The 26,485-nt window shown below is 45.2% G+C and overlaps 2 protein-coding genes across 2 annotated transcripts; both read right to left on the bottom strand.

Moving 5' to 3' along the window:
- Positions 1 to 1,161: 1,161 nt before the first annotated feature.
- On the bottom strand, positions 1,162 to 12,458 carry LOC120706185 (DExH-box ATP-dependent RNA helicase DExH3-like). Its single transcript, XM_039990768.1, has 19 exons — positions 11,635 to 12,458; positions 10,752 to 10,906; positions 10,586 to 10,673; positions 10,263 to 10,508; positions 8,274 to 8,369; positions 7,325 to 7,513; positions 6,908 to 7,067; positions 6,677 to 6,807; positions 5,906 to 6,073; positions 5,558 to 5,830; positions 4,561 to 4,755; positions 4,157 to 4,360; positions 4,016 to 4,085; positions 3,757 to 3,905; positions 3,323 to 3,631; positions 3,081 to 3,140; positions 2,845 to 2,997; positions 2,647 to 2,757; positions 1,162 to 1,984 (listed from the first exon to the last, which is right to left on the bottom strand). The coding sequence occupies exons 1-19, from the start codon at positions 12,109 to 12,111 to the stop codon at positions 1,493 to 1,495; spliced, it is 3,726 nt and encodes a 1,241-aa protein (XP_039846702.1). The 5' UTR covers positions 12,112 to 12,458; the 3' UTR covers positions 1,162 to 1,492.
- Positions 12,459 to 13,407: 949 nt separating this feature from the next.
- On the bottom strand, positions 13,408 to 16,947 carry LOC120706186 (fructose-bisphosphate aldolase 3, chloroplastic-like). Its single transcript, XM_039990770.1, has 6 exons — positions 16,713 to 16,947; positions 14,960 to 15,229; positions 14,753 to 14,862; positions 14,567 to 14,657; positions 14,010 to 14,279; positions 13,408 to 13,921 (listed from the first exon to the last, which is right to left on the bottom strand). The coding sequence occupies exons 1-6, from the start codon at positions 16,854 to 16,856 to the stop codon at positions 13,643 to 13,645; spliced, it is 1,164 nt and encodes a 387-aa protein (XP_039846704.1). The 5' UTR covers positions 16,857 to 16,947; the 3' UTR covers positions 13,408 to 13,642.
- Positions 16,948 to 26,485: the final 9,538 nt, after the last annotated feature.

Consider the following 26,485-nt stretch of genomic DNA (forward strand, 5'->3'; position numbering starts at 1 on the left):
TGTTAGCTCAAATAATATGATGGCCAACATATAATAATATAATAAAATAACAATGTTTTATAATGCATCATAGCAAGATGTATCTTAATTTAATAAATTTTATAAGTTTTGGTGCTCTAGAGTTGTTTGAACACCCTCGGCTGTCAAGTGGTCGTTCAGGCCTTCAGAGTTCAGCGAAGGGAATGGTGGCAAACAGGGGCTCATCAAGTCAGACAGGCAAAAAGTAAGCTGAAGCTAGCCCTCTACGTTCATCTGTTCAGCAGTCAACTCTCAGACTACACTTGTGCCAAAAAAAAACTCTCAGACTACATTTTTTTTTAGAAAAAAAAACTTCCATATTACGCCTCTGAGACAGGGAGCAAACGTGTCGCGGATCACGCACGAGATTCGTGCATACGGTGGATACAACCGGCCGCGCCAAAGGGAGGTGGAGGTAGAGACACGAGGCGGGATCAAGGAAGGCATCTGCCACGGTCCCCCACCCACCAGTTAAAAAGTATACAAGCCTTGTCGTCGACCCGGGCGTTTCTTGAGCTCCAACCAGCGTGGCCGACGGAGGCGGCCGGACCGGACTGGACTCGCTGGAGCAGCGGCACATGCGGGGGCGACTATGATAATGCTGCGCGGGATCTCGGCCACGATCTCCCCTAGGCCGCCCAGATAACGAAAACTATGGGCTTGACGGCTTGCAGATCCATCTGTCCCTGCCCTGCAGGCTGCTGGCTGTGCTGTAGCCTGTAGGGTTCCGAGGCAGCCAGTTCGGTTCCTCGAGCTCCTTTTTCTTTTCCTTCCGTTTTGCTAGTGGTAGTAGTATATTCATTCATCCCCTTGCACGCACGTCACCGCTCGTCAGCCGCCGTCACTCCCAATGCTCCACCGCCATTGCCGCGCAATTGGCTCCACCTCCCTCTGCGGCAGCGTGCCAGCAGTGTGCAGTGGTGGTGGCCTGACTCCGCTCGGCCTGCCCATCATAAACATGTTCCTGGGCCGGCCTGCGCGTCAAGATCTCACTATATTGCTTAATCCTTTTGCTGCCTGACTAGCTCTAAAAGACCACATGACAGCCGAGTGCCCGTTAGTCTTCGACGGATCAACTCCTCAACTAATATGCTCTCCAACAACTATGGTTTTATTATCGAGCAGACACCCAGCAAGTACGCATTTTCTGCTACAAATGAAGATGCATTAGCTTCGGGCTTTGCATGGTTAACACAAACCAAACAGGCCCTTAACTCCAGTAGCTCCAATGAAAAATGGATCAACACCCTTCCACTGTTACAACCAGTGTCCTCTCTGCGGTCCTCTTCTGCTACGTCATCACACAACTCGCAGCCCAGTCTGCAGTACTGTGCTCTAAATTCCCACGCCCACTCCGTCAAAAAAATTGCCACCTTTCATGCCCACTCTATAATAGTTTTTCTCGCTAGCTACTATGATCAGTTACGCTGCTTGATTGCTACATAAATAGAAGGAAAAGATCGTGCTGTTCTAATCAGCTCCTCCTCCGATGGCTATGCCGCCTCCTGCGCGGTGGTTTCATCAACACGGACATTGGATCCGCATTCCCGGCATCCCTAGAGTCAGTGGCTGCACCTCCACCATTCCCTGTAAGCCAGTTCAGTGCCTCCGCAGCTGCGTCCTTCTCCGCGAGCTTCTTGTTTGCACACGGCTGCCCGACAAACTGCATGCCATTGAACTCGACCGTGGACCTGAAGAGGCTGTTCTTGATCTGCTTTGTCTTGTAGGATGGGTTGTCATTTCCGGCCCGGGTCAGGAGGGTCTGGAGCTGGTTCTTGGCGTTGTCACCGCCATTACCACCTCCGCCGTTCATGGAGGATGATGAGAGCATCGTCTTTGCTTTCTTGGATCTTTGCTCCTGTCGTCCATAAACAAACCGGCCACTGCATGGGTCCTCAGTGACCAGCACACGGATGGCTGATAGCAACTCTTCACTCGTTTGGATATCCATCCTTGGGTTTTGGAGCTGTTTAGGAAAAACTGTAATTAGCACAATACAGGAGATCCAAAAAATAATGACATTTGCATCTTATATCAGGTCAGAAATGATTGGTTCCTAACTGAATTCAATAAATGATTGATTTTTAAATGAATTCAATCAAATGGCCACACAATGTTAAGTTATGGAACCAAGATAAGCCCATATGGCTAGTGCAGTAAAGTGAGCATCCAGGTACCAGGTAGTTACATGGGAGTGGAAAGATAGTGTGTATCATATTGGATTATTACATAAATAAATTGTCATAGGTGTCGACTGTTGAGTTGGACCCGGCACTGCCTATTTATTACTCCCTCTCCAGGTGTATTTTCTATTTTGTTCCGAATAAGTCAAAACTTGAAAACTTTGCCCAACAATTCACCAAACTAATGCAGATCTTGCGTGCAAAAGCAGCATCAAAAGATTCACATTCAAAAAAACTTCAAGACAATATTGATTTTGTAGCAATTGACTAACATGTGAGAGAAACCAACGGTCAAAATATATTTTGTAAACTTCCTCATAATACGCCTTACGCCGATAGACGGAGAGAGCACAATTTCAAAATGTCAGGTAGTAACTTCAAGAAATAACAAAATATAAGATCGTGATGAACCAGTATAGAACAAGACACTACAACTCGCAAATACCTTGCAATGGATTAAATTCTCGAGCTCATTCTTTAGACTCAAGTAAGTGGATGCAAGATCACGACTCATGAAGAATTCCAGGTAACCGCCAAGCATTTTTAAGTGTCCATCCTGCATCGTGCAGCAAAAATTATCCAACGATACATTTGCTAGCCTGAAACACAACTTTCCCAATACTGGCAATGCAAATGAACATACCAAGCCCCCTTGTTTTATGTTGCCTCCGAATAGCAACAGAATCGAATCAGATATAGCAGTTGAATCCCGGAGAAAAACAGAATTCACCTTCACCTTCTCATTGAAAACCAGCCAGGGGAATGGAATCTTGGCTTCTTTCCCATTGACCGAACTCTGTAAACAAGAGAAGCTAGGTGAAAATTGGTCAAGCTGCCGATAAAATTAGAAATTATGCAACATAGAATGCAAATACTTACCGAATAAAGCATAACCTGCCCGTCCTCCATTGTCTTGAGGGAAATGGATTTCTCCTTGTTCTGAAATTACCAAAAGGTAAATAAAAATCACAGATGAAGAGTTCACATTTCACAATATAATTACCATCAGACCGTCAATAGTAGTTATAGTTACCCTCCATAGAAAGCATGGAACCAAAAACTTTAGAAACAAGTGTGAAAAAGTGCAAGTAATGTTAGATTAAAATTTAAAAGCAACTCACCACAACCGAAGAAACACCAGGATATAGCCCTGCACAAATTACCGCTCGAACTAGATTTTCGTCACGGCTCCATTTATTGCACAAAGTCATGTTTTCATCAACCAAACCAGTATCCTTCAGAAGAAAGAGAAACTGCCGCCGGAGGGAATCTATTGCTTTCAAGGTTTGCACAGAAAGAAAATTTTTCCAGCAGTAGTCATAGCCAGCACGATCTCGTTCAGCCTCCCTCCACCCTTCATATGCACGAACAAGTGCAAGATGGTCACTGTAATCCCGGCATGAAAACTGTAATTTAGCTGACTCAGCAAGCTGCATGGACAAAGGTGGCATCATTTACACTGGTGAAAAAAAGAGTGAAAAATAAAGAAAATAGTATTCGAGTGCGCCATAGAAAAGGCAAACAAAATTGGAGTATCAAGAAGACATATACTCACATCTTTCTTGTCGAAGGGAGTCAAGAAAGGGTCTCTAACACTAAGTCCGGAAACTATGGTTAATATTGGGTCCAGACAATTAAAAATAGCCCCAAAAATAAGCATCTTGCCTAGCTTAGGTTCAACTGGAAGCATAGACAGGTGCTTTCCTGAGAATGACAAACATGTCAAACAGTACGTGTAGTCAGCACACAATCTACAGAGAAGCCAAGTAAAGCCATTATAATGTAAAAATTAAATAAAATGGTGGATCTAGTACCAAGAACCGTCAACTCTTCATTCTGATCAAATGCTCCAATGACTTTAAGATATTCAATGGCATTTTGTACCTGGAAAAATAATCAAATTCAATTATGAGATATGTTTGGAGACATGGTAACAAATAGCTGAAGAAACTTACTGATAGAGATTCTGGTGACTGCAAAGCTCTGGATAAAAATTCTGATATACTTCCCAGCCTCAAGCTTTTTATTTGCAAACAGAGGGACTGGAGAGGGGTTCGTAGAAGCTCTGGTAATTGGTAGTCAGCAAATGAGTCATATACACATCGTGGATAAAGATGGTAGCACTCCCCCGGTTGGACTCGGCCAGCTCGTCCCCGTCTCTAAATTACATTCATTTAGTTAACAAAACAAAAGGAGGTAAATTATGCGATAGAAATGAATTGGGAAATGAAATTTCAAGTCTAATAGCCATGGCAATTGTTCTATTGGCATATCTGTCACCACATCAATATTTAATCAAAATAAGCAGAGGCAAAAATAAAATGGTTAGTAATATTGATATGAAATAAGAAAATATTACTTGTCTGGCAGAAGCCTTGGAGATCCATGTTGGAAGCAAACAGGGAGTATTATTCAGTGCATCGTAAGATGTCTCTTTTGCTTTGCCACAGTCAACAACAAAAACAACATCGTTGATAGTAATACTAGTTTCAGCCAAATTGGTGGCAAGAACTATTTTCCTTACTCCAGGCTCAGGCTTATCAAATATTAATTTCTGCATAAAAGATGGACAAAATAATCAACAGATTAACCCATATTCATAACAACAGGAGACCAAAAAAAAAAGATGCACTCGTCCATCAATGACCACGGCATTATTATGTCATAACATGACAAAAGAAATGTATATTGTGCAATGGAACACTCTGCTAACTATTCAGGATGATAGGAGAAAAAAGATGGACTTCAAGAATCGAACACATTAATATAAGTTATCAGATCAGAGAACTACCAGCAGCATCTATGCAGAACAGGCATCAACAAAGCAATTTATTACAGACAATGAAAAACAAGATCTTAATACCTTAAATATGTCCAATATAACTCACAGCGTAAATCTACAGACTTTCACTTGTACAACCAGCATTGTTCACATTCCAAATATTATCAACAAAGTGTGACGAGTGGTGATTAACCAATACTCCCTTTGTTTCACTCCTTGAGAGTCTAGAGACCAAGGAGGCTCAAGCCAAGAAAAAATTGACGCCAAATGGTTACATGCCCGTATCAGATGGCATTGGACAATGATCTAATCCTTTCATACCCTTGTTTTGTTTAATTAACTCATATTATGAAAGAAAAAAAAATCCTGGGTAAACAGTCATATATTGTGCAACAGAGAGTATATCCTATCATACACAGTAAGTAGTAATAACTTGGGCAATCAAACAAGGGTTACCGCCAGAGTTAGATTAATATTTATTACTTGAAACAAAGAACTGAACATTTTTTGTTGCAAAAGTTCAAAAGTAGCCACAATAATGTGATACAGATCGTTGTAGTAGTTCTTGTAATACCTGTTCTGAACTGGCCATAGAGCCATGACAAGCAAGCAGCAAAACTTTGCTTGGGTCTCCAAGTAATGGATTTGCTTGCAGCTGCTCTTTTAGTGCATTAATGTCATCCCACCCAGTCATAAATACGAGAACAGCACCAGGTCGTTCCTTTTGACAAATATGGCATAAAACATTTTCTATTAAATTAAAACCAATCGAATCAGGATTCCAACATGATAGAGAATCACGAGTTCGCGGACTATAGTTCCTCAAATCAGCAGCTTCAACTGCATCCTGTTCAAAAACAAACTTAATAAACAAAAAGCTTTGAGCAGAAAATAAATAGTCAAGAAAAACAAACTTCCATACTTCCACAGCAGAAGCGATTTGGCTCTTCCTTTTTCCTTGAGCTTGTTTTTGCATCTTCCAACTTTTTTCTTGACCATAGTCATCAATTTGATTGTATGGAGTCAATCGATGTCCAGTAAATTCAAGAATATCTTCCAGAAAATGATTCCGGACAGGATATGTAAAACCCTAGGTTGAGATTTAAATGCAACTATTAGGAAAGATATCTAACAGAACTTACAAAAAGAGCCTCGATAAAGCAAAAAACAGTAAAACGAATTTCATTTTAGCAAGGAAAATGATATAAAGATTCCATGTCAGAAAGTGTTAAAGATGTAATCGAGCAAATAATATGAATGTAAAATAATTGGAAATGTTACAAAATTTGCACAGCACGTACTCCATAACCATATAGTATTTATTCCAGATCGACAAGTCACAAATGGCATTGAGTCCCAATAACATTTAACAGACCACAAAAAGAAAATAGATAGGTCCACTTACACTACAGTATATACAGCATACTACTTTGATCAGTATTCCAACAAAGTTTGAGCAAGGCGATAAAGAGGATGCAAGATGGAACTGATACCAAACTGAGAACATGAGATGCTATCTGTTTTTTTCAAGATGGTAAGGCTGCCAATGTGGCAGATACAGTGAGACTTTATATGCCCTGTGACTTAGGTTCAGGATTCTAAAAATCTGTAGACCGGACCAACAAAAAAGATGGCACTGAAATAAATGTCCAACTGAAAATGACAGACGAGAGTGAATGCAAGAATATCATACAGGTATATGTATCATGGGTGCTCCACCAAAGTATGAGGAGAAGAGCTCAGCATTAAGGGTTGCACTCATCAATATAAGCCTTAGTTCAGGACGGCGTGGAAGAAGGTCCTTTAAGACAATAAGAAGAAAATCTAGCACAAAGACCAAAAAACATTAGCATAAAAATATAAATTCAAATCCCTTTCAACACTGTTCTAGTATTAGTTGAAAATTATTATGGCTAATGCAGACCTTCGTTCATGCCCCTCTCATGGATTTCATCAACAATAACATGGGTAACACCTTTCAAGTTTCTGTCCACCAGCAATCTCCGCAACAGGACTCCAGTGGTGCAGAAAAGAAGGCGTGTATCCCTTCCTCTCATGCCTTCCAGCCGAACTTTGTAGCCAACCTAAAATTAAGGATCCATTATCATGATATAAAACCAACAAAAATTTATCAAATTTTGCAAGAAGTGTTAGGCTGAGTGCATCTCAGCAGATTTTGACTACTGGCCAGATACCAACTCACTGGCGGATAGCAAAAGCGATCTAGGCCTTTTGGATAGCATCCTCAGACTAGAATACTGAATTCCCCGATGAACACCACAAATTCATACTTCCAACATCAAAAGAAAATGCCATCATTCTGCAGATACAAGTAGCTCACCGATTCACCAATTTTCTCTCCCCTTTCAGCAGCAACTCTTTCAGACACAGCAATGGCTGATATTCTTCTTGGTTGAGTGCAAATAATACTGCACGTGGCACCACGAGCAGCATCGATTTCAGATTCTAAAATGTACTGTGGTAGTTGTGTAGTCTTACCACAGCCAGTCTCACCTGAAACTACAACAACCTGTTCAATCAAATAAGACATGTTAATCACTTTTTTTCTCAAAAGCGCAAGAGAGTTGCGCATCAATATATTAAGAAGAAGAAAAGGGGTAAGAACCCCAGGTGATACAGTTTAGGGCCTGTACAAAACCCAAACAAAGGACCCCTGATTGCTATTAGTCTATTACAAAAAATACTAACAAGGTGAGGCCTGACCAACCAGAGCTAAGAACTAGAACTTATGCCACATGAGATCCAAGGGCGAGGAGGTGTGACACTCCTCGAGCCCTGGCAAAGACATGTTATGACGTTAATCACTAACACGGAATGACTCAAGAGGTTTTGCCAGAAATGCTACTTAATAGCAAACTTCCAAAATAATAAAAACACGAGTAAGTTGATTTACTATCTATCTGCTATTAATGGAAGGATGTACATATTAAAACCTAGAAAGGACAAAATCGGGCAACTAAGAGCATAAATAAAAAAAAGGTATCAGGTCCAGTATTTCAACAGATATCAAAGCTTCTAAGGTTTTGTAATTAAAAAAATGTAAGCTCATTTGGCTTCAAGCAGTAAAATTGTTCAACTGTTTTGCTAGATCATTTAGCTTAATGCTTATTTCGCAATATGTATGATATAGTTTTACCACTTCCTATCCATCATGGGCTATGTTCATCTCTCATTTTAAATCTTCTTACTTGTATATTAGCTGCAACTCTTCTATATAACAATTGTTTGTATGTGTTTTATATTATGTGTATCTAGAACAAGAACAGGACCTGATTCTGTGATATAGCTTCCAATAAAGTTTGCTTTTCTTTGTAAGCAGGGAGGCTGCGACGAAACTCCATCATGCTTTGACCATCATTCGATTCCTGAAAAGGGAAGAAGTCAAGTCAACAGGGGGGGGGGGCATGAATCTAAGACACTTAGGGCAAAGGTCAGCAGAAAGAATAACAGCAAATCAACAGTACTAAATCAAACCTAACAACCAAAAAAACAAGATGAAAGTTTCGGCAAATTAAACAGACCAATTTGTGAGTATATTTTTGCCAGAAGAGCAGAGTATGATTGTTTAATCTGGCAATCAATAGTTCAATACTGATACAGCACTATGTAGCACAGACTCACAATATCCTCAGAAACAAACCCAAAGAAAACTGATCTTTATCATTACATATCAATGACAGAAGAAATTAATAAACACAGACGTAAAATAACACTCTGAAACTGTGACTAACATGCACACTTGCAATATGACAATACAATAAGAATATAGTACTACTCTGATTCATACTTTAGATTATTAGTGTATATACAATGTTTAGGTGGCATGAAAATAAGTGTAATTTCATCTTAAAGACCATAAGATGTAAATGACGGCATATTAGAAACAGAGGAGATAAGCACTAAGTTAGCAGTACATACAAACATAACCTAACATAAATTTTAGAAGGAAAATTGGATAGCGCCACCCCCCCCCCCCCAAGCAAAAATATAATTAACATACCGTAGAAAACATGTATGTAGGACGCATCTATGTTATCTAGTCGTCCGACTAATCGCGATTAGTCAGGCTTATCGGTCCGGTGACCCCGATAAGGGACACCGAGTAGGTCTGGGCGACTAGTTTTCTAGTCGTCCGACTAGTCGTCGACTAGTCGCACGATCAGGTTGGAAAACGATCAGACTTGAGATTGTTTTGTGGGCTGTTTGAGTTGTGGGCCTCGACCGGTGATGGGCTGGCAAGGTGGCCCATTAGGTTTTTGGTATATAGAGGCTGAGAGACAAGAATATGGACTATGGGACAGGAATACAGAGTTCTGGACAGTTCACAAATCATCTCTCACAAATAAGTGAAAAATCGACTATTATTGTTGCCTTCATACTTGCTTTTTATTAAGTAATATGTAGTACATATATCATATCGGTCTTGGGACACATAGGACAACTAGGCAGACGACTAGGACCGACTAAGCTCGACTAATCGGCCTGATCGACGACTAATCACGACTAGTCGTCTGATCGGTCCCATGGCGACTAGGTTCGACTAGACGATTTGAAAACATGGCGCATAAAGATCAAATTCGAATTCAACTTTGATATTGATATTGTAAAAACATAAGTAGTGCGTTAGCACATGATGAACAATGTCAGAGGATAGCTTATCTAATTTGCCTCTTGAATCTCAAACCGGAATTGTGTAGGTTTACTAAACTATGCGTATTACATACATGATTTTTCTGACAAATTTTTGCATTGCAACAGACTGAATTAGCTACGCCAGAACCTCTGAATTCCAAACAGTTTAGATAGTGAAGTATCACTTCAAAGAGCATGCTGCCATGGGCAGCCAGCTGGGCCCTTTGCGCCAAGCATTGTAGCCCCACCGCTCCTCAGTTTGTTAGTTGGGATAGGGTTTGGTTATTAGGGTTACGGTGGGCTCTAGCTCTATGTAAACAGTAAACTGTTTGGAATCAGGCAAGAAGAATATCAAATTGTTTGGAATCAGGCAAGAAGAATATCAATCTATTCCCAATCCTCTTCTCCTACCCCTGCCCTTTTGATGCGGCTGCTGTCTATCAGCGAGGTCACAGCTTGGTTTCAAGGCCATCTAGATCAAGGTTCATAACACATGTTTGAGTATAAAAAGAAAGGTCCATCACACATGTTCTCAGAATAATGTAAACATTATGACAGGAATTTCGAGCCTCATGTGTGAAGGTTTAAGAACAAACATTAGCAAGAAATCAATCATATAAACAAACCTGCCAAGCAGCCTGCTGGTTCCGCAACTGTAGGCTTTTCCTTCTTTGGATTCTCTCCATCACAGCACTAGTGGAAGTTTGATTATCTTGCTGGTCAAAGAACCCTTCATCAGTTGCAAAACTGTCTGTGCTGCTTGACCTTGAGAAGGCTGCACTAGGGAAGTTCCCACTGTTTGTTCTCTTTCGTGTAAGGTAGTCGGCAAGCAAAGCATCAACTTCTCTTTGCAAACCAGAAGGTATAGAAACCTACAATGAAAATATATTAGTTAACATCAATACTGCATACACACGTAATCCTTTAAGCTGCTGGAGAAATGGCATACCTCTCTTTGAGGTCTTTTGTCATCAAGATCCGATCTATAATTAGGCAATGGAACCTTACTGAACACAACAACTCTAGAATACTGACGGCTGCCATCATGTAGACTATTGTCAGATTACAGTGAAAATACTATGCAGTACCAGAATCTGAAAGGGGCAATGAAATACCTGTGCAAATCCATTCGGTCAGCAAGTTGGGCAAGTTGTTCAAAATCTCGCCTGTCCTTTCTTTCCCTTGAGATAATCTCTTGTTCATCATCATTACGGAGAAGCATGTGCAGTTTCCATTTCCATTCATCAACATTATCTAAAGTGGATCCACCCTGGAAATTTTTATATCAATACAACTGTAAGAAACCAACAAGATACAGAATCAAAGCAAAAGAAAGTTGTATTGAGCCAAATTTCTCCATTTAGGAAGCAATTTTTTTTAGCAAACTTAACATGAGATCTTGTTTTCCTTGATTACATATTTTAAAAAGCATGGCAAGCATGATGATTTGCTCACTACAGTGGTATAACATGAGATCTTGTTTTCCTTGATTAGATATTTTAAGCAAGCACGGCAAGCATGATGATTTGCTCACTGCAGTGGTACCAGCATTATGTATCATGTCCAAGTTTCTAGCTATTTGTGGTTTTCACAGATTTTATTTTATAGACTTCTAGTTTTAGCTATTTAAGGTTTTAACGGATTTTATTCTAGAACTATAACCATTAGGTGCACGATATTTATCTATACATGGATATATGGATATGTCCATCCATGGTTTTCCTTATGTTTACTGTACAAGAGACCTTATGCAAACCATGGAACACACTTGATCAGCATAGGTGAAAACGCAACGCAACATCATGATAAAAGACTAAAATGTACACAAATAGAAGGAAACCTATATGACAGACACATCAACAAACCACTACAATTAATACCCACAGACCCAACTCTGGGAAAGGCTTTGGGTTCACAGTCCAGTCTAGCATAACTGATTTTCAACTGATCATTTCAAATTGTGAAGCAATTAACAGCTTGGAGGAACAAGGCATTCACCTTGCTTGAGACTGATGTACGGTCCATCTCCCGATCCGAGTCATCCTCAGAGAAATCATCGTAAGCGTAGCGGGAATACCCAGCGCTCTGCTGCCGGAAATGCTCTGGCTTGGGTGGCCGCGGCAGGGGAGGTACATCGCGCCGATGCGGCTGAGGCGGCGACGGGGGGCTGAGCGAGCGCTCGTCCATCGGCCACTCCGGCGTCCGCGCCGCTTGCTGGGCCTGCGCCGCGGCGGACGGAGGTGGCGCGAGGCTCCCGTTGGTGGAAGCGATAACCGAGCGGAGACGCCGCATCGGCGGCACGTAGACTCCGCTGGTGCTCATGGCGGCGGACCTGGGGTCCGATGGGAGGTGGGGGTTAGTCGCGCTGGGGCTAGGATTAGGGTTTCTGGAGAGGAAGAAAGGGGTGGGCATGGTCAGGGGGCGTGGCCGGCGGAGGTGGCGGACGCGACCCCGCAGGACGGAGGTCAGGAGCATCACCACCAGCGCCGTCGCCGCGACAGCCGGCTCACATGTCTCATGCAATCCCCCTCCGCTACCGCTGCTCTGCGCGCGGCGGGGGGCGCCCGGCCCGATGAAGGGATCCTCACCACTATACTGTGGCGGTCTCGGGCTCTGCGCAAGACGAAAACGCTGAAGCCGGCGAGGATACGGCGGCGGCGATTGCGCCGGGCGGTGGGAGAGTGGTGCGGCGGCTGCAGGGCCGAGGGGGAGGGATGGGATGGCGGTGGTGAGGAAAGGGAAGAGGAGAGCAGTCCTAGGCACTGGGAGGGGTAGGTCGCTGACATGTGGGGTGTGCGAGCTCGTGTCACGTACACAGCGATTCGTCTGCAACGCGGGCCCGGACACGCGCGCGGGTGTGTGAGGCGAGGGCGACGTGGTCGCAGCTCGAACCGTCGGTAGATACGTGCGGGCCCGGGGCTCCTATACATCCTGTGAAACAAATTATCTATAAAGTCTAATAAGATTTATTTAACTAAAAAATATTAAATTAATATTTAAAAAATATTGAACTAATATTTAAAAAATGTTGAACCAATATTTTGAAAATATTGATTTAACAATTGAAAAATATTGAACCAGTGTTTCAAAAATGTTGAATCAATGTGTTTCAATTGTTGAATCAATATTTTCAAAATATTGAACTCAACATCTTCTTTCATCTTGTCCGGCTCCAGCGCGCTCGGGCGGCATCGGCACAGCAGCGGCGTGCAGCAGTAGCCCCGCACGGCGGCGGCGCGCAGCAGTCACAGCAAGCAGCAGCAAGCGGCGGCGGCGGCCGCGGCTAGCAGCAGCAGCGCAGCAGAAGCGGCGGCGAGCAGCACCACGCAGCGCACGGCAGGTGGACGTGTGGGCGCTAGCGACAACGCGGGCAGGCGAACGGGCTCAGGGGGCGGGGGCGCATGGTGAGGAAGGGAGCGGAAGGAGGAAGAAGATTAGGATTAGAAAAATTTAATGGATGAAATAATTTGTATTAATCTCAAATATTGGAAGGTGAAAATTTTTTACGGAAGGTGTATAGAATTTCCGGCGGGCACGAGAGGGTGACTTGGCGGGCCTGATGAAGGTGTACAATAGTACAATACTCCAAACTACAGGGGCTGCGGGACTGGACTGACCACGGGCTCCGGGACTGTTGGGCCCAGCCAACTTGGGCCATATGGTGATGCAACTCACATGAACCTTACGCCTGACGCTTAGCTCAGAAAAGAAATCGCATAAAAAAAAGATCAGAAAAGAAATGAGAACATAATACCATCAGCTCAGTGCACATCATCTCGCATGTAGGACTGAAATTAACCAGACTGGAATACATCAACTTTCTCAGAGTGCGCATACAGTAAGAGTTCATTCTCAAGATTAAGGTTTCTCCTACCAAATACTAATGGTGCTAGATGTCCCAGGCACCAACAAGGCAACAAGTTGGTGATTATTCACTCGAGTGTTCAAAAAAAAAAATCGTGACACCAAAATGATATATGTGGATCATGGGAAACTTCCCGCCACATTAGTAGGTGTAGCCCTTCTGGAACATGCCTTTCTTGGCCTCGGCGCTCTCGCCCTCACCGGTGTAACGACCGAGCTGCGCCAGGGAGTTGGCCTTTGCGCGCACCAGCAGGGCCTTCTGCGCCGCCTCCACGTTCTCAGGGCGACCCTGCCATGTCTTCAGCACCGAGTTCTGGAGAGCCCGGGCATAGGAGAAAGACACGTGCCACGGGTTTGGAGACTGGTTCATTGCGTTCAGGTTCAGAGTCGCCTCCACCTCAGACTGTCCACCAGAAAGGAACTGCAGAAGAAATCAGCGTTATAACATTTCTTGAACTGATTCTGTATGGAGATTATTTGACCTAAGAGGCTAAGAGTCAAGTCAATACCATGATTCCAGGAACAGCAGGTGGCACTCTCCTCCTAAGCATTGTTAGTGTGTGCTTCGCAATGGCTTCTGGGGAAGCCTTCTCCTTGTGCTCAGCTCCAGGGGTGACCATGCTGGGCTTCAGAAGGATACCCTCAAACAGAACGTTATTTTGGGCCAGGTAGAAGAATACCTCAGACCACACTTTCTCTGCCACCTCAAGAGTTGTTTCAATCCCATGGTCTCCATCAAGAAGGATCTCTGGCTCCACAATAGGCACTAACCCATTGTCCTGCAGATTATTCAATTTGAAACATGATAAGCAAAGATGACACATTACTTCTGAATGATGCAAAGTAGTCGACGTACGATGAATGCTTTCCTTTTGATTCCCTTAAAGAATATTTGTATACTGTCAACTCTAATAAAAGTGCATGTTAACTTGTAAAGGGTGGCTAAATGTAGTAATCTCCATTAGATGTTTAGAAACATGCCAGGTTCAACCAAAAAAGCTCCATAAGCCATCAAACAAGATTTTTACCACAAGATGTTTCCACAGTTGCAAGTTTATTTCGTTACCTGAGCAATAGCAGCATATCGAGCAAGTCCCCATGCTGCTTCCTTGACTGCTAATGCAGATGGACCACAAGGGATGCTAACAACAGTCCTCCTGGAGAAGATCAATATACCATAGCAAGTTAGCAACTTTAGAAATGAAAAACCAATAAGATTAGTCGTGCATGCATAGTGAGAGTATGAACGAACCACTTTGCGAAGCGTGCCCCCTGCTTGTAGTACTCAGCACACCTTGAAGCCAAACCATCAAGACCTTGGCACCATGATTCATTGTTGGATCCAGGCAATGGAACCAAACCCTGATTCATGATATTAAAGCAATCAAGTAATGGGAATCATAATGCTAGTAGAATTTTGTGGACTAACATGATGATCATCAGATCACGACATACATACCTTGTCAACCTTGATGCCAGGCATGATATTCTGATCCTTCAAGCAGTCAACAAACTTCTTGCCATCTGTAGTTGATTGATAAAGAGTCTCCTCAAAAAGAATAGCACCAGAAATATATTCACCAAGGCTAGCAGTTGTCAGTAAAAGCTGCCTGTAAGCCTGGCGGTTAGCTTCTGTGTTATCCAAACCAATGGATGATAATCTCTTTCCGCATGTTGCATTTGACTCATCAATTGCCAGAATACCACGCCCAGGGGAAGCAACAGATTTCTGCACAGAGAAAAGTTATAAACGTTAGATTAGCATTCAAGAAAACAATAGTGGCAAATGGTGGGCAAAATATTATATTAGCATCAGGGTTAAAACAAATGAGCAATAGTGGGAAAATTGGAAATGGCTTATACAACTTAAAAAAACAGATTACCATACCCAACTTCATCCAAAGAAACAGTCATGAGTATCGATTCAACTAGCTGAAGCCTGAAAGTCTTAAACACATATCTCAAAAGTATGGCTGACATGATTGTGCTAATCAACATATCGACACTTCGACAGACCACTGATAAAAAGAAGTATCACAGCTGATACCAGATAGCCCCTAATGTATCCACAGTACAGAGGACAAAGTGTTAAAGAAAACACATTGTACTCAACTCAATTGAAGAATCAGACTAAAACTAACAAAATCCTACTTTCGAAATTCCTGTAAGTTTTGTATGTTGAAGATCTTTGCATTGAAACATTAATAAGATGCACAGAATCCCACATCAGCATTTTAGTTCTTAACAAATAGATGTACTACTGTTAAAGTAACGCAGCAAAAAATGGAACAAAAGGTCAAAAGCCTATAGTGCCTATAATTCCTTGAACCAATTTGGTGACAGTGTCTTCAGATCAACATTCCCCTGAATTCTATGCTAATAGAAAAGTTATCGATAGACTGAAGCAGTCAAATGCACTTTATCTTTAAGTGCCTATCCAAAGGCAGACAATCAAGATAGTCCTAAATCATATTAACCATAAGTGGATCACACAATGAACAATAAAGACAGTGGGTGCATTGAGGGGGCTCATCAGTTCATCAAAACAAACAGCCATCACTAAGCACACTATTCACATGAAAACCATTAGGAGGCTAGGAGAAATCAGGAACAGTAAAGTAAAATCTTGTCAACTCAATCTAGCTATTCAACAAAGCATATTTCCATGGGATATTTGAGTTGATACAAGCACAAGAAGTAAAGACTTCTGCAACACAGCTTGACACCTTTAAATAAAACAATACAACTACAACATCCCAATTTCTGAAAACACTTCTAAGTCAGTCAATTTTAATAGCACGGAAAAAAATGAGATGCGTGAGGCAGCTTGCATTCAAGTAAAACATCCTGACTGAAGCACACGTCGCCCTAGACAACATGCATACCGCTTTGTGAAAGAGAATCGCGACAAATAGCTACCACCAGTATATTTCAACCTAAAATTGATTAAAATCGAGTAAACCAGGAAAGAATTTCGGTTCCTCCCCTCAGGGTCCCACCAACCTAGACCTGCCGAACAGTCCCCATCAGGCCATCACTATTCACAGATCGCCAGATACCAACAACGAACCATCGCCACATCACAGATCGCCGCATACGACACATGCAACCACCCCAAAACCCAGATTCTCCCGCAGTTTATCCACTCCCACTGACGGCGCAGAGGTACAACAATTTGGGAAGGGGATGTAGGGTTTGGTGGGGGCGCTCACCGCGGTGGAGACGAGCTCGTCGGAGTAGGAGCCGGCGGCGGCGCGGATCACCGTGGCGCGGCGGGCGGGCGCGGATCGGCGGGTGCGGCCGCCAGCGAGCAAGCCTGCGGCCGGGGAGCTCAGCTTCACCGTCGCCATCGCCATATGTTTTTGGTGCTTGCGATCGCTGATTCGCTGCTTGTTTGGAGTTGGGAAGAGACTGCAAGGAATTAAGAAGCCCCCCGAGGAAGTGGGTTGGTGGCAGACGAGAGAAACGAGTAGGTTGAAATTTTACATTTAGATCCCTTTTCCGTCCTTTGATCTAAGTTTTTTGTGAAAAGGCCCCTTGACCCATATTTGTACTGTAAAATGGTCATTCCACCGACGTTTTGGATCAAAAAGATCTGTTCAGAATTTTCAGATAGAAATTACTCTACGATGACGGATATACGATCTTACACCACATGTATGAGCTCAGGTTGTAATACTCTTTGCATTTGGTTGTCAACTAAATTATTTGAATTTGACATGCCTTTGAGGTGTTTGTATTTTTTCGCAAATACAGAGTACATTGAGGACCAAGACGAATACTATGGCTCCTGGCCCTCTCCGCCGCCGGGCGGATCCACCGAGGCCATATGTGCACCTAGGGAATTACGAAAACACCCCCTAGTTCGTGACTCCCGTTTTGTTTGCTTTCCTTTTTGTGATCTCAAACATAAAGGTGTTCCTATCAAAAAAAACATAAAGGTGCGATTTTTTTATTTTTTACGAATTTGCAGAAATAGATTAATGGGCAGAGAATTTGCAAAAATATATCTTAGCCGCAGATTGAAATGGCTATAGTGGATTGAAATGACAGTAAGACCTTAAAACAACCGTTTGAATGGGCCCCTGTTACCACCGCCTGAAGTGGCTGTAACAAATGAGACTTCTCCTTATGGACACATACCGCCAATTGGGTCGGCTATAGCCATTTGGACGGCTATACCCGATTCAACTGGCAGTAAGAACCCCATCCCCTCCACTCGGCAAAGAAATATGTGTGTGGTTAAAATCACCGTTGTCATAATTTTTTTTATTTGAAAGTGAGAACACAAGTTTAAATGTTTGTAGCAAATTGCGCCATGCCAATTAATGATATTTCATGAAATCAAGTGCTGAAATAATTGGATGAATACGCTATAGTCAACTTTTGTACAAGTCATATCCATTTGATCTGACACGGCTCGCTCGTGTACTATGCAGATTCCACTAGTAGAGTCTTAAGCCTCAAAGACTCCATTGCAAAAAACTATACTTCCCAATGCAAAGTGTGTAATAGTAGTTTCTATACATAAAATTATTTATTGTTTTTCTTCCATCACAAAAATCCATGGACTCCATGCCCCTCCACAACGCAAGTCTCCCTGGTTTCTTGGGCATTGAAGGGCGCGTAGACTTGAGGTCTTATCTAGAAATCAAGTCTTGTTTTTTTCTTCTCTCTTCAATAATTAGGGTGACACATCAGCAAAAAAAAGTTATAAATAGAGGACTATAAATATGCTTAGACTCTATGGTAGAGTCTGGATTGGGACTGCCCTAATCTTGTGATTCAAAACGACCTTAAATGAATATTATATAAAATATAAAACTTTAGATCTTACCACTATAACTTTGATATGGAACTACTCTACATCTGAGATTGTTTGAAAATAAATCAAAACTTGTAGAATTTGAAATTACAGACATATAATAATAATAATATTTTTTTGACTACTAAATGACCTTTAATGAAAAAGTTATCAACTGCAAATTTTAGATCTCATTAAGCTCTACAATTTTTAGTATAAAGTTTGTCTTCATTCAAGATCATATGAAAAAATTTATAAAGTTTTTGCGTGAGACCATTTGCAGGTGACGCCATTTGTACTAAAAACAAATTTTTAGGGGCGGATGAGATCATATGAAAAATCTATTTGTAGAGGTGGGTGACGTCATTTGTAGGGACGGGTGATGGCATCACCCGCCTCTAAAAAATCATTTCTAGGGCGGACAAAATGCTACAGTAATCTTACTCCATTTGTAGCAATAAGTTACATTTTGATCCGCCTCTGAAGAAAAATCGAGACATCGTTACAAATTGTTTTTGTAGTAGTGACAATTAGACATTTAGTTATCTTTTTTAAGAAAGACATATAGTCATCTTATATCATTAAATTGGTATTCGGTTACAAATGCTATGAGTGTGCTAATTACATCTCCTTTTTTTTAAAGAAAAAGTGCACCGATAAGATGTTATGAGATCCATATTATCATACTTTTCGTTATTCTATATTTGTGTATATAGATTTTTAGATAAATTTATTTTTATTGCTTATCGGATCGTTCTATAAATTATACCGAATTGTATATAGTAGCATTTGTATAACATACCCTACATCAAAATCTTGACTGAGCCGTGGAATTAATGGGCTGTGTTGCTGGTGATTTTACCCATGTTGCTGGGCTGCCGCCGCCGCCGCTGCTGCGCGTCGCGGGCGCCTGGGCCGGTCGCTGCTCTCTCTTTTCCCTCCTCTATCATTACCAGCCTGGGGTCTTCTTCAACCTTGAGTCTGAGGCGGACTCGATGCATCGGCGTCCACGGTCCACCTGCAGGTAGTGATGCTGATCACCCAAAATCTGACGAGGGATCGGCGTCCCTAGCGTTTTCTGTGCCAAGCAAATAAAAATGTTATCCTATCGGATATCCAATTTCCTAATATAGAGCTATAGACTAACCCGTATCTTTCAAAAAAAAAAGAATATAGACTAACCCGTCCAAAAACCTCTTACGGTTTTTATGGAAACACATGCTGACATACATCGTTATATATGGCAAGGTTGGATACAGTATGGCCGTTGATTGAAGCCGCATGTACTGTATAAACATCACCCAACGTGCGGTGTATCGATCTGTATTCTCATATATTCTGCGTTTGTAGCTTTGTTCTTGAGTAGCTACAGGCAGGCATGGTGAAGAGACGGCGGAGATCCACCCACGGCATCACGGCTTTCCTGACGACGTCCTCCTCCAGGTCTTGTCCCGCGTGGGCAACGTCAAAGACCTCTTCAGGCTCGCCGTGACATGCCGACGGTGGCTGCGCCGCTTCACCGACCCGGCCTTCCTCCGCCAGCTCTGCCCGGGCGGCCTAACCGGGCACACATCCGAAAGAAGTTTTGCTATACTTAAGTTCAAGAAGTGAGAGACTCCTCATTTTTACGTTGGTTCAACTCTCCCTCACAACTAATGTGGAATTAATCCCAACAATCTCCTTCTCACACATTAGTGCCTCTTAGCACTGACTGGGCCCACACCACAGTCCACTAGTGACCAGCTCCACACACGAGTACATATAGGCCTCACACCCGCAGGTCTACCACTGACCGACCCGACATACGAGCACGCGCGGGCCTCACACCCACGGTCCACTGGGCTTCGGGCCTACACCACACAAGTGTGCACGGGCACAGGAGATTGTGGACCGTGGGTGTGAGGCCCGTGCGTGCTTGTATGTCGGGCCGGTCAGTGGTAGACCTGCGGGTGTGAGGCCTATATGTGCTCGTGTGTGGAGCTGGTCACTGGTGGACTGTGGTGTGGGCCCAATCAGTACTAAGAGGTACCGATGTGTGAGGGGGAGATTGTTGGGATTAATCCCACATTGGTTGTGAGGTGAGAATTTGTCAGCCCAAAACCAAGAGAGTTGGCCTAATCGGGCACACATCCGGAGGAAGTCCTGCTACACCTAAAAACTAGCCTAAGAGGTGAAACACTCCCTTACTTTTATGTTGGTTCAACCCCCAACCCCCCCTAATCCCAACAATGCCGACGGCCGATCACCATCGCGCGCTCACATCCTTCCTCGCCGACGACGACGGCACCTTCAACTACGCCGAGCCCCTCGCGGCGCGCCGCGGAATCATGCTGATGCGGCTCGTCCCCCGCACCTTGGGCGGCCTCAAGCGGATGGCGAGAGCTAGAGCGGCCAGCCACCTCCTCGGCCTCTGCAACCCCATCACCGGCGAGCGCCACGTCCTCCCGCCTCTGGAGCGCCCCGACCTCGGCCGCTGCGACAGCTACGCCATCGTCACGGCCGCCGACAGCAGCAGCGACCTCGCCGGGATCAAGCAGCAGGCAGCCGCAGGACGCTTCGAGTTGTCGCAGCTGCTCCTCATCACCATCACCAACCAGATAGAGAGCGACGTCGACTACGCATACCTCCACTCGTACTCCGCCGAGACTCGCAGCTGGAGCAGCGCGCCCACCATGTGCCTCGACGGCTCCCGGTTCTCCATGGTCGGTGAGAGGTCCGCCGTCGTTCACCGGGGCGCGGCTCACTGGCTGTGCATCGATCGACCTTTCGGACCGGCCCAGGGAGGTGACGAGTGCCTGCTGTACAAACTCAGCGCGGGCGTGGGCACTACCGCGGCCTGCACATCACCGCGCGCCTCCTTGGCAAAGACCCCAATCTGTGGCGCAGGCTCGCCGGGCCTCTTCGTCAGCGCAGATGGCAAGCTCTCGGTCGCTTGTGTGTATTTCTTGCACGTGACTGTTTGGACACAGCAAGGTGGCGGAGACGAAGGCGGCGGCGGCGGCGGCGACACTCCTGCGACGTGGCTCCGCACTACCGTGATGGGAGTACCAATGGCGGGGCCGAACCCTGGCCCGCTACGCGAGCCCTGCGGGAGGTGCACGTGGCTTGACTTCAACGCCGGGTCAATGCTCGTGGTCCCAGCGAGCGGCGGCGTCCTCGTCGTGGACCTCGAGAGGAAGGTGGTGGAGAAGGTCATGGACGGCTTGCTGCCCCAAAAATTCAGTAGTGAAAGGAAAAATCCGTTCGTTCATGAAAGGAGTGGTTGTCGTGGGACGTGTGTGGCGTACGAGATGGACTTGGTGGAGTTCTTTCTGCGCCAGCTAGGTGGTCTATGCAGGTAGGGAGGGGTCTATATATCTACAGAATAATTACACACCTTAATTATGCAGTGGAAAATTAAGTGTAGTTGCAGATCGTGCTGCGAAGCAATTTTAATTATTGAGTTTTGACTACTGATCATGGCATCGTCATGTTGTGGCGAATGAGCTAATTGTTTCCTCGTCCCATCTCAGCACTCGCGTTGCTACTGCTGCTGTCACTGGCATGTGCAACCGTATAGCCACCACTACGGAGCAGATCGAGCGTCAACCGTACAGGCCACTCGTCGCTCCTCTCCCCAAATACCCCAACGCCGTACCTCTCTGCAGTATACACGATCTCCATCAAGACCGGCCGGCGCGCCCCTCGTCATTGACCTCGCCGGCTCGCTTGTCTTGGCGACGTGCCCGTCCACGCATGGTACGTACGTGGACGCCGGCTGGTTCGGGGGGCCATGAGCCGGCCGGGCAGTAGTGGCTGCGACTGTACTACTAATCTACTCGATTGCTTGTTTGTTGTGATTGTTGTGGGTTGAATTGGATATGGTCTAGGACTCTAGAATTTAGACTTATTCGGGCCCGAGGAGCCCTACGTCCAGTGTAGGTGGTTCTCTATTCCTATTGCTTGAGCTCATGTGCTCAAAAAATAAAAGGAGAGCTGCAAGATTTCGAGTGGAGGAAAGGTCTAAGAGCCTCTGTCGGTCCTACTCAGGGGATCCACCTTTTATACTTCAAGGTGGGCCTCTTTTACAGAGTTCTATCGTGGCGTACGATGAATGCTGCAGCAGCCGGTAAAGGCAGATTAATTTGTTCAAAATTATTTGATTTCTTGGATCCTAGCTGTGATGGGTTAATTATTCTTATATTTTGGAATGAACCATGAATTGACTCATATGGTGTACTCCTTCAGGTCAGCTCTGTGACTATGTGTTGTCATGTTGACGACAACACAGTCCGAAAAAGCAATTTATTTGTGTTCATGAAATAGAGCCTGCTCTCTTATCGTTTTAACTGCTTGTTGGGATTTTTGCTTTTTAGATACCCAGACAGGGAGCATGAACAGTAAGAAAGATGGCAATAAAAATAGGTGTCGAACTCTCCAACAATAATTAGAAAATTCAACCCTTTACACTGTGGAGGGGGGCTATTTATACCCTTAGCCATCGGCTAGGTTTTCCTAAATTGCCCCCTCCCAACTCATTTACAGCTCACTCTTAGCCGGCTTCGGGGTAAAATTACAGGGTGAGAGGTTTACAAATCCGATCTTCTCACGTATTCGAGAGGTATACAAATCCGACCTTCTCACATATCCACGTTTCACATACATGTCTACGACCGACGAAGGTTCCAACAACCTTCACGGACATTCGGGAGTCAGAGCCATGAAGGTTCCATCGACGAGCAAACAGCCACCACCTTTGTTCCCGAAGTTGATCACCTGACCCGAAGGTCTTGGTCTTCGAACTTGTGCTTCTGTGTAGCCCTTCGTCACCTTCGGCCGGACGAAGGCGATATCCTTCGTCGCCGAAGGTTTTGGTACTTGCGCTTGCGCTTCTGGGCAGCCATCCGTCACCTTCGGCCTACAGAAGGTGATATCCTTCGCACCGAAGGTCATGGTCTTTGAGCTTGCGCTTCTTAGTGTTCATATGATACATTCGGGTATGCTTGGCTCCACCTCGTTAGGGCCCTACAAACAGGTTAGGGGCCATTTCCGAGGGTGAGGGCTTGACCCGAAGGTCCAATCCCCAACAGTAGCCCCTCGAGGGCGAGGTCCGAAGCCGACGGTCCGAACCCGCGTTGAAGAAGAGGATTGCAAGTAACCTTCGGGAAGCTCCCGAGGAAAAACGTCTCCCGAACCGTTGGCTGCAACGGTCGTTTTTGGTAGTTTACGTGTCGGGCTCCTATTGCGCCGCTTGGGCGGCCGACTCCTCGATTTTACCGTTGGTACTGTTGCTTTCCTTCGCCTATATAAGCGGAGGGGGTGGGGGGGGGTAAATTCTGTGCCCCCTCGAGCTTTGCTTACCTTAGGCGCTTTCCAGTATAAAGCGTTTCTTTCGAAGGTTGCATTTTCGTGCGTAGTCAAGTTGGTCATTTTCCTCGGTGTAAGTGTTTTGCAATTTATGGCTCGTACTAAGCAAACAGCAAGGTTGATCGAAGGTTCGTTTGAACCCTTTTTCCTAATTTGCCTTTCTTTGTTTTTGTGTAGATATGGCATTCATTAAGAGAGCGGTTCTTCGTGCAGACTCTGGTCCAGTTCCCGAAGGAGAGGCGGGTGGTTCGCGCCGTCTCAGCAGCAGCGGCAATCCAGTGAGAGTCTTTCGGCGGTGTCCGCGGACGTGCCGGAACTTATGGCTCCGAAGAAACGTAAGACTTTGCTTTTCGAGCCATCTGTCGTATCTCAGAGCATGATAGACTTCTACGTTACGAAGGGCTATTTCGCCGAGGGGGTTTGTCGACCTCCGGGGGCAGAATTGATTCCTGTACCGGAGACCGGCGAGGTTGTGGTCTTTAAGGATTTTTTTACAGCGGGGCTTAGACTTCCGATGGATCCAATTATGCCGAAGCTTTTGGAGTCATTCAATGCGAAGCTACACCACTTTACCCCGAACGGGATTGTTGCATTGGCCAAATTTTTGTGGGTGGTGCGGAGCTTCGGAGGGGAACTGTCTGTGGATGCCTTTTGTAGGCTTTTCCAGCTGCACTGCCAGCCTCGTAAGGTCTATGTAGATGATGATTCGGAGCTTAGCGAGGTTCAGAACGGCTGCTGCACGTTCGTTCCTCGTAAGCCGAACAAAAGGACCGGTCTGTTAAAGGTTATGCTCTCGACAGCTTACAAGAACAAGTGGGAGGGGAACTAGTTAGGATATTGGTTTTACACCAAGATTGGCTTCCCTGATCCCGAAGGCTCTGGTGAGGAGAAGTATATGCTGGCTTCGGACATTGAGATGTTCGATCACGTCTATCAGCTTGCCTTCAGCAAGCGTGGGCCGGGTTTCAAATCGTGTCTGGAGGCCTTCATGACGGCTTGCCAAGTTTGTGGTGGCAGGGACGCTGCCAAGGAATTTCTGGTTGCGAAGGTTTGGCCGCTTGCTGCTGGCTGGTCTCCGTCGAGGTTCGAGCGTAAGCGCTTTGTTGGTTTGAAGTATGATGTGACTTCTCCAGTTTTTGGGCTTCAGAGGCCCGAGGGTTCCAGTGACGAAGTTATTGTGGATGAGCTGGAGCGGCAGGCTGCGGAGATACTGGGCCCTTGGAACAAAAAGGAGTACCTTTCTTTGGTGGAGGTGTGCGGAGGGAACCTTCGGTTGAACCGGTGCTTGGCTGAGATGGGTGTCGCTTACGAGCCTCGGCCGGTTCCGGCGAACGCCATTCCAAGAATGACGCCGCCGGGGAACGTTGGTTCGGAGGTTCCTGAGTCGAAATCTAGGGGCAAGGCAAGCGGGGGTGGTCGGAAACCTTCGAGCACGAAGGTTTCTGTTGCGAGGGCTGAGAGTGCCAAGAGGAAGGCACGAGACGAGGAGGTTTCTTTGGGCGACAACGGTACGCCCTCAATCATGGAAGAGCTCATGGAGACGGTGGGCGGGGAGATCGTAGTTCCTGAGGGGAGGCTTTTTAGATCCCGTTATGATCTCAGCGATGAGTACGGGACCATGCTTTTTGGTTCCGGGCGTCGGGTTGAGGTGGCGAGAGTGCTGATTAATCTTCATTATTCCTCCGAAGGTACGATGAAGAGGAAGAGGATTCAAAGCCTCGTTAAGACTGGACCCAGGCCTACGGACCTTCCGAAGCCACCCGTAACGAGGGTGACTGCCTCGACGGCTGAAGTCCTGAAGGAACCGGCTCTGGCGCCGAAGGATGCCCAGCCTGTTCTTGCGGTGAACATCGAGGAGGGGGAGATCTTGATTGGTGAGACGCTGATGGCGCTCAGAGGTGGAGAGGCTCCTGGTGGTTCCTCTGCTCCACCTTTGGACAAAGAGGTGGAGGCTTTGGAGGGGATGGCATTAGACGAGTCAGGTAAGTTTCACCTACTTGGCTTTTCCTGATTACCTAACTTGTTTGTCACTCTCGAAGGGGTTTTTACTTATGTTACTTTTTGCAGCTGTGTCGGCGTCAATGCAGCAGCTCTTGGCCGTGATGCGCGGGCCTGGCACGACTGGGATCCCCCCCGAGAAAGGTGAGGGGCCTTGCTGGAAATCTTCTTCGTGCCGGCGCAGTTAATCTTGCCCGACTGGATGGTTTTCAGTATGTACCCTACGAAGGCTTGGCAGTGGAGGTGGCAAGAATTCAAGAAGTGAAGGCTGCGTTTTTTGAGCAGTTCTGGGAGACTTCTGGCAAGATTGCCGTTCGGACTCTGGCGGCCGCAGCTGCTGAGGTAGGGTTGGTTCCAGCACCCTTACATTTTTCTTTTGTTTGTTTTTGATTGGTTTCGTCTATTTGGTGTAGGGGGCGACTCCTGATCAGCCTTCGGAGGACAATCGAATGTCCGAGGTTCAGAGGTCTCCTTCGGGGAATGACGCCGCTGGTTCGTCGGGGGCTCAGGTCTAGAGATTAGTTTGTAGTTTACTTTGATAGTTTTCTGGCGCTTTGGTCTGTAAATATTCCCATGGTGCAGGATGGGAACGCTACGGTTTTGATGAGCTGGGAGGCTTTTAGCCTTGCTCGTCCTGGATGCAGTGTTGCGGAATATTTAAGCTGGTCCGGTAGAAATTCATTGTAACATGTTTTGCTCCTTTGTCTGAATGTGACCTTCGCGATTGCCTTTGTAGTGGTTTCTTATTGCGTGTCCTTCGGGTTTCCTTTATGTGTGCATCCTTCGAGGTGTCTTGTCGTGTGCATCCTTCGAGGTGCTGTGTTTTGTGCATCCCTC

Source organism: Panicum virgatum, chromosome 5K, assembly GCF_016808335.1.
Source record: "Panicum virgatum strain AP13 chromosome 5K, P.virgatum_v5, whole genome shotgun sequence".
Taxonomy (NCBI): Eukaryota; Viridiplantae; Streptophyta; class Magnoliopsida; order Poales; family Poaceae; genus Panicum; species Panicum virgatum.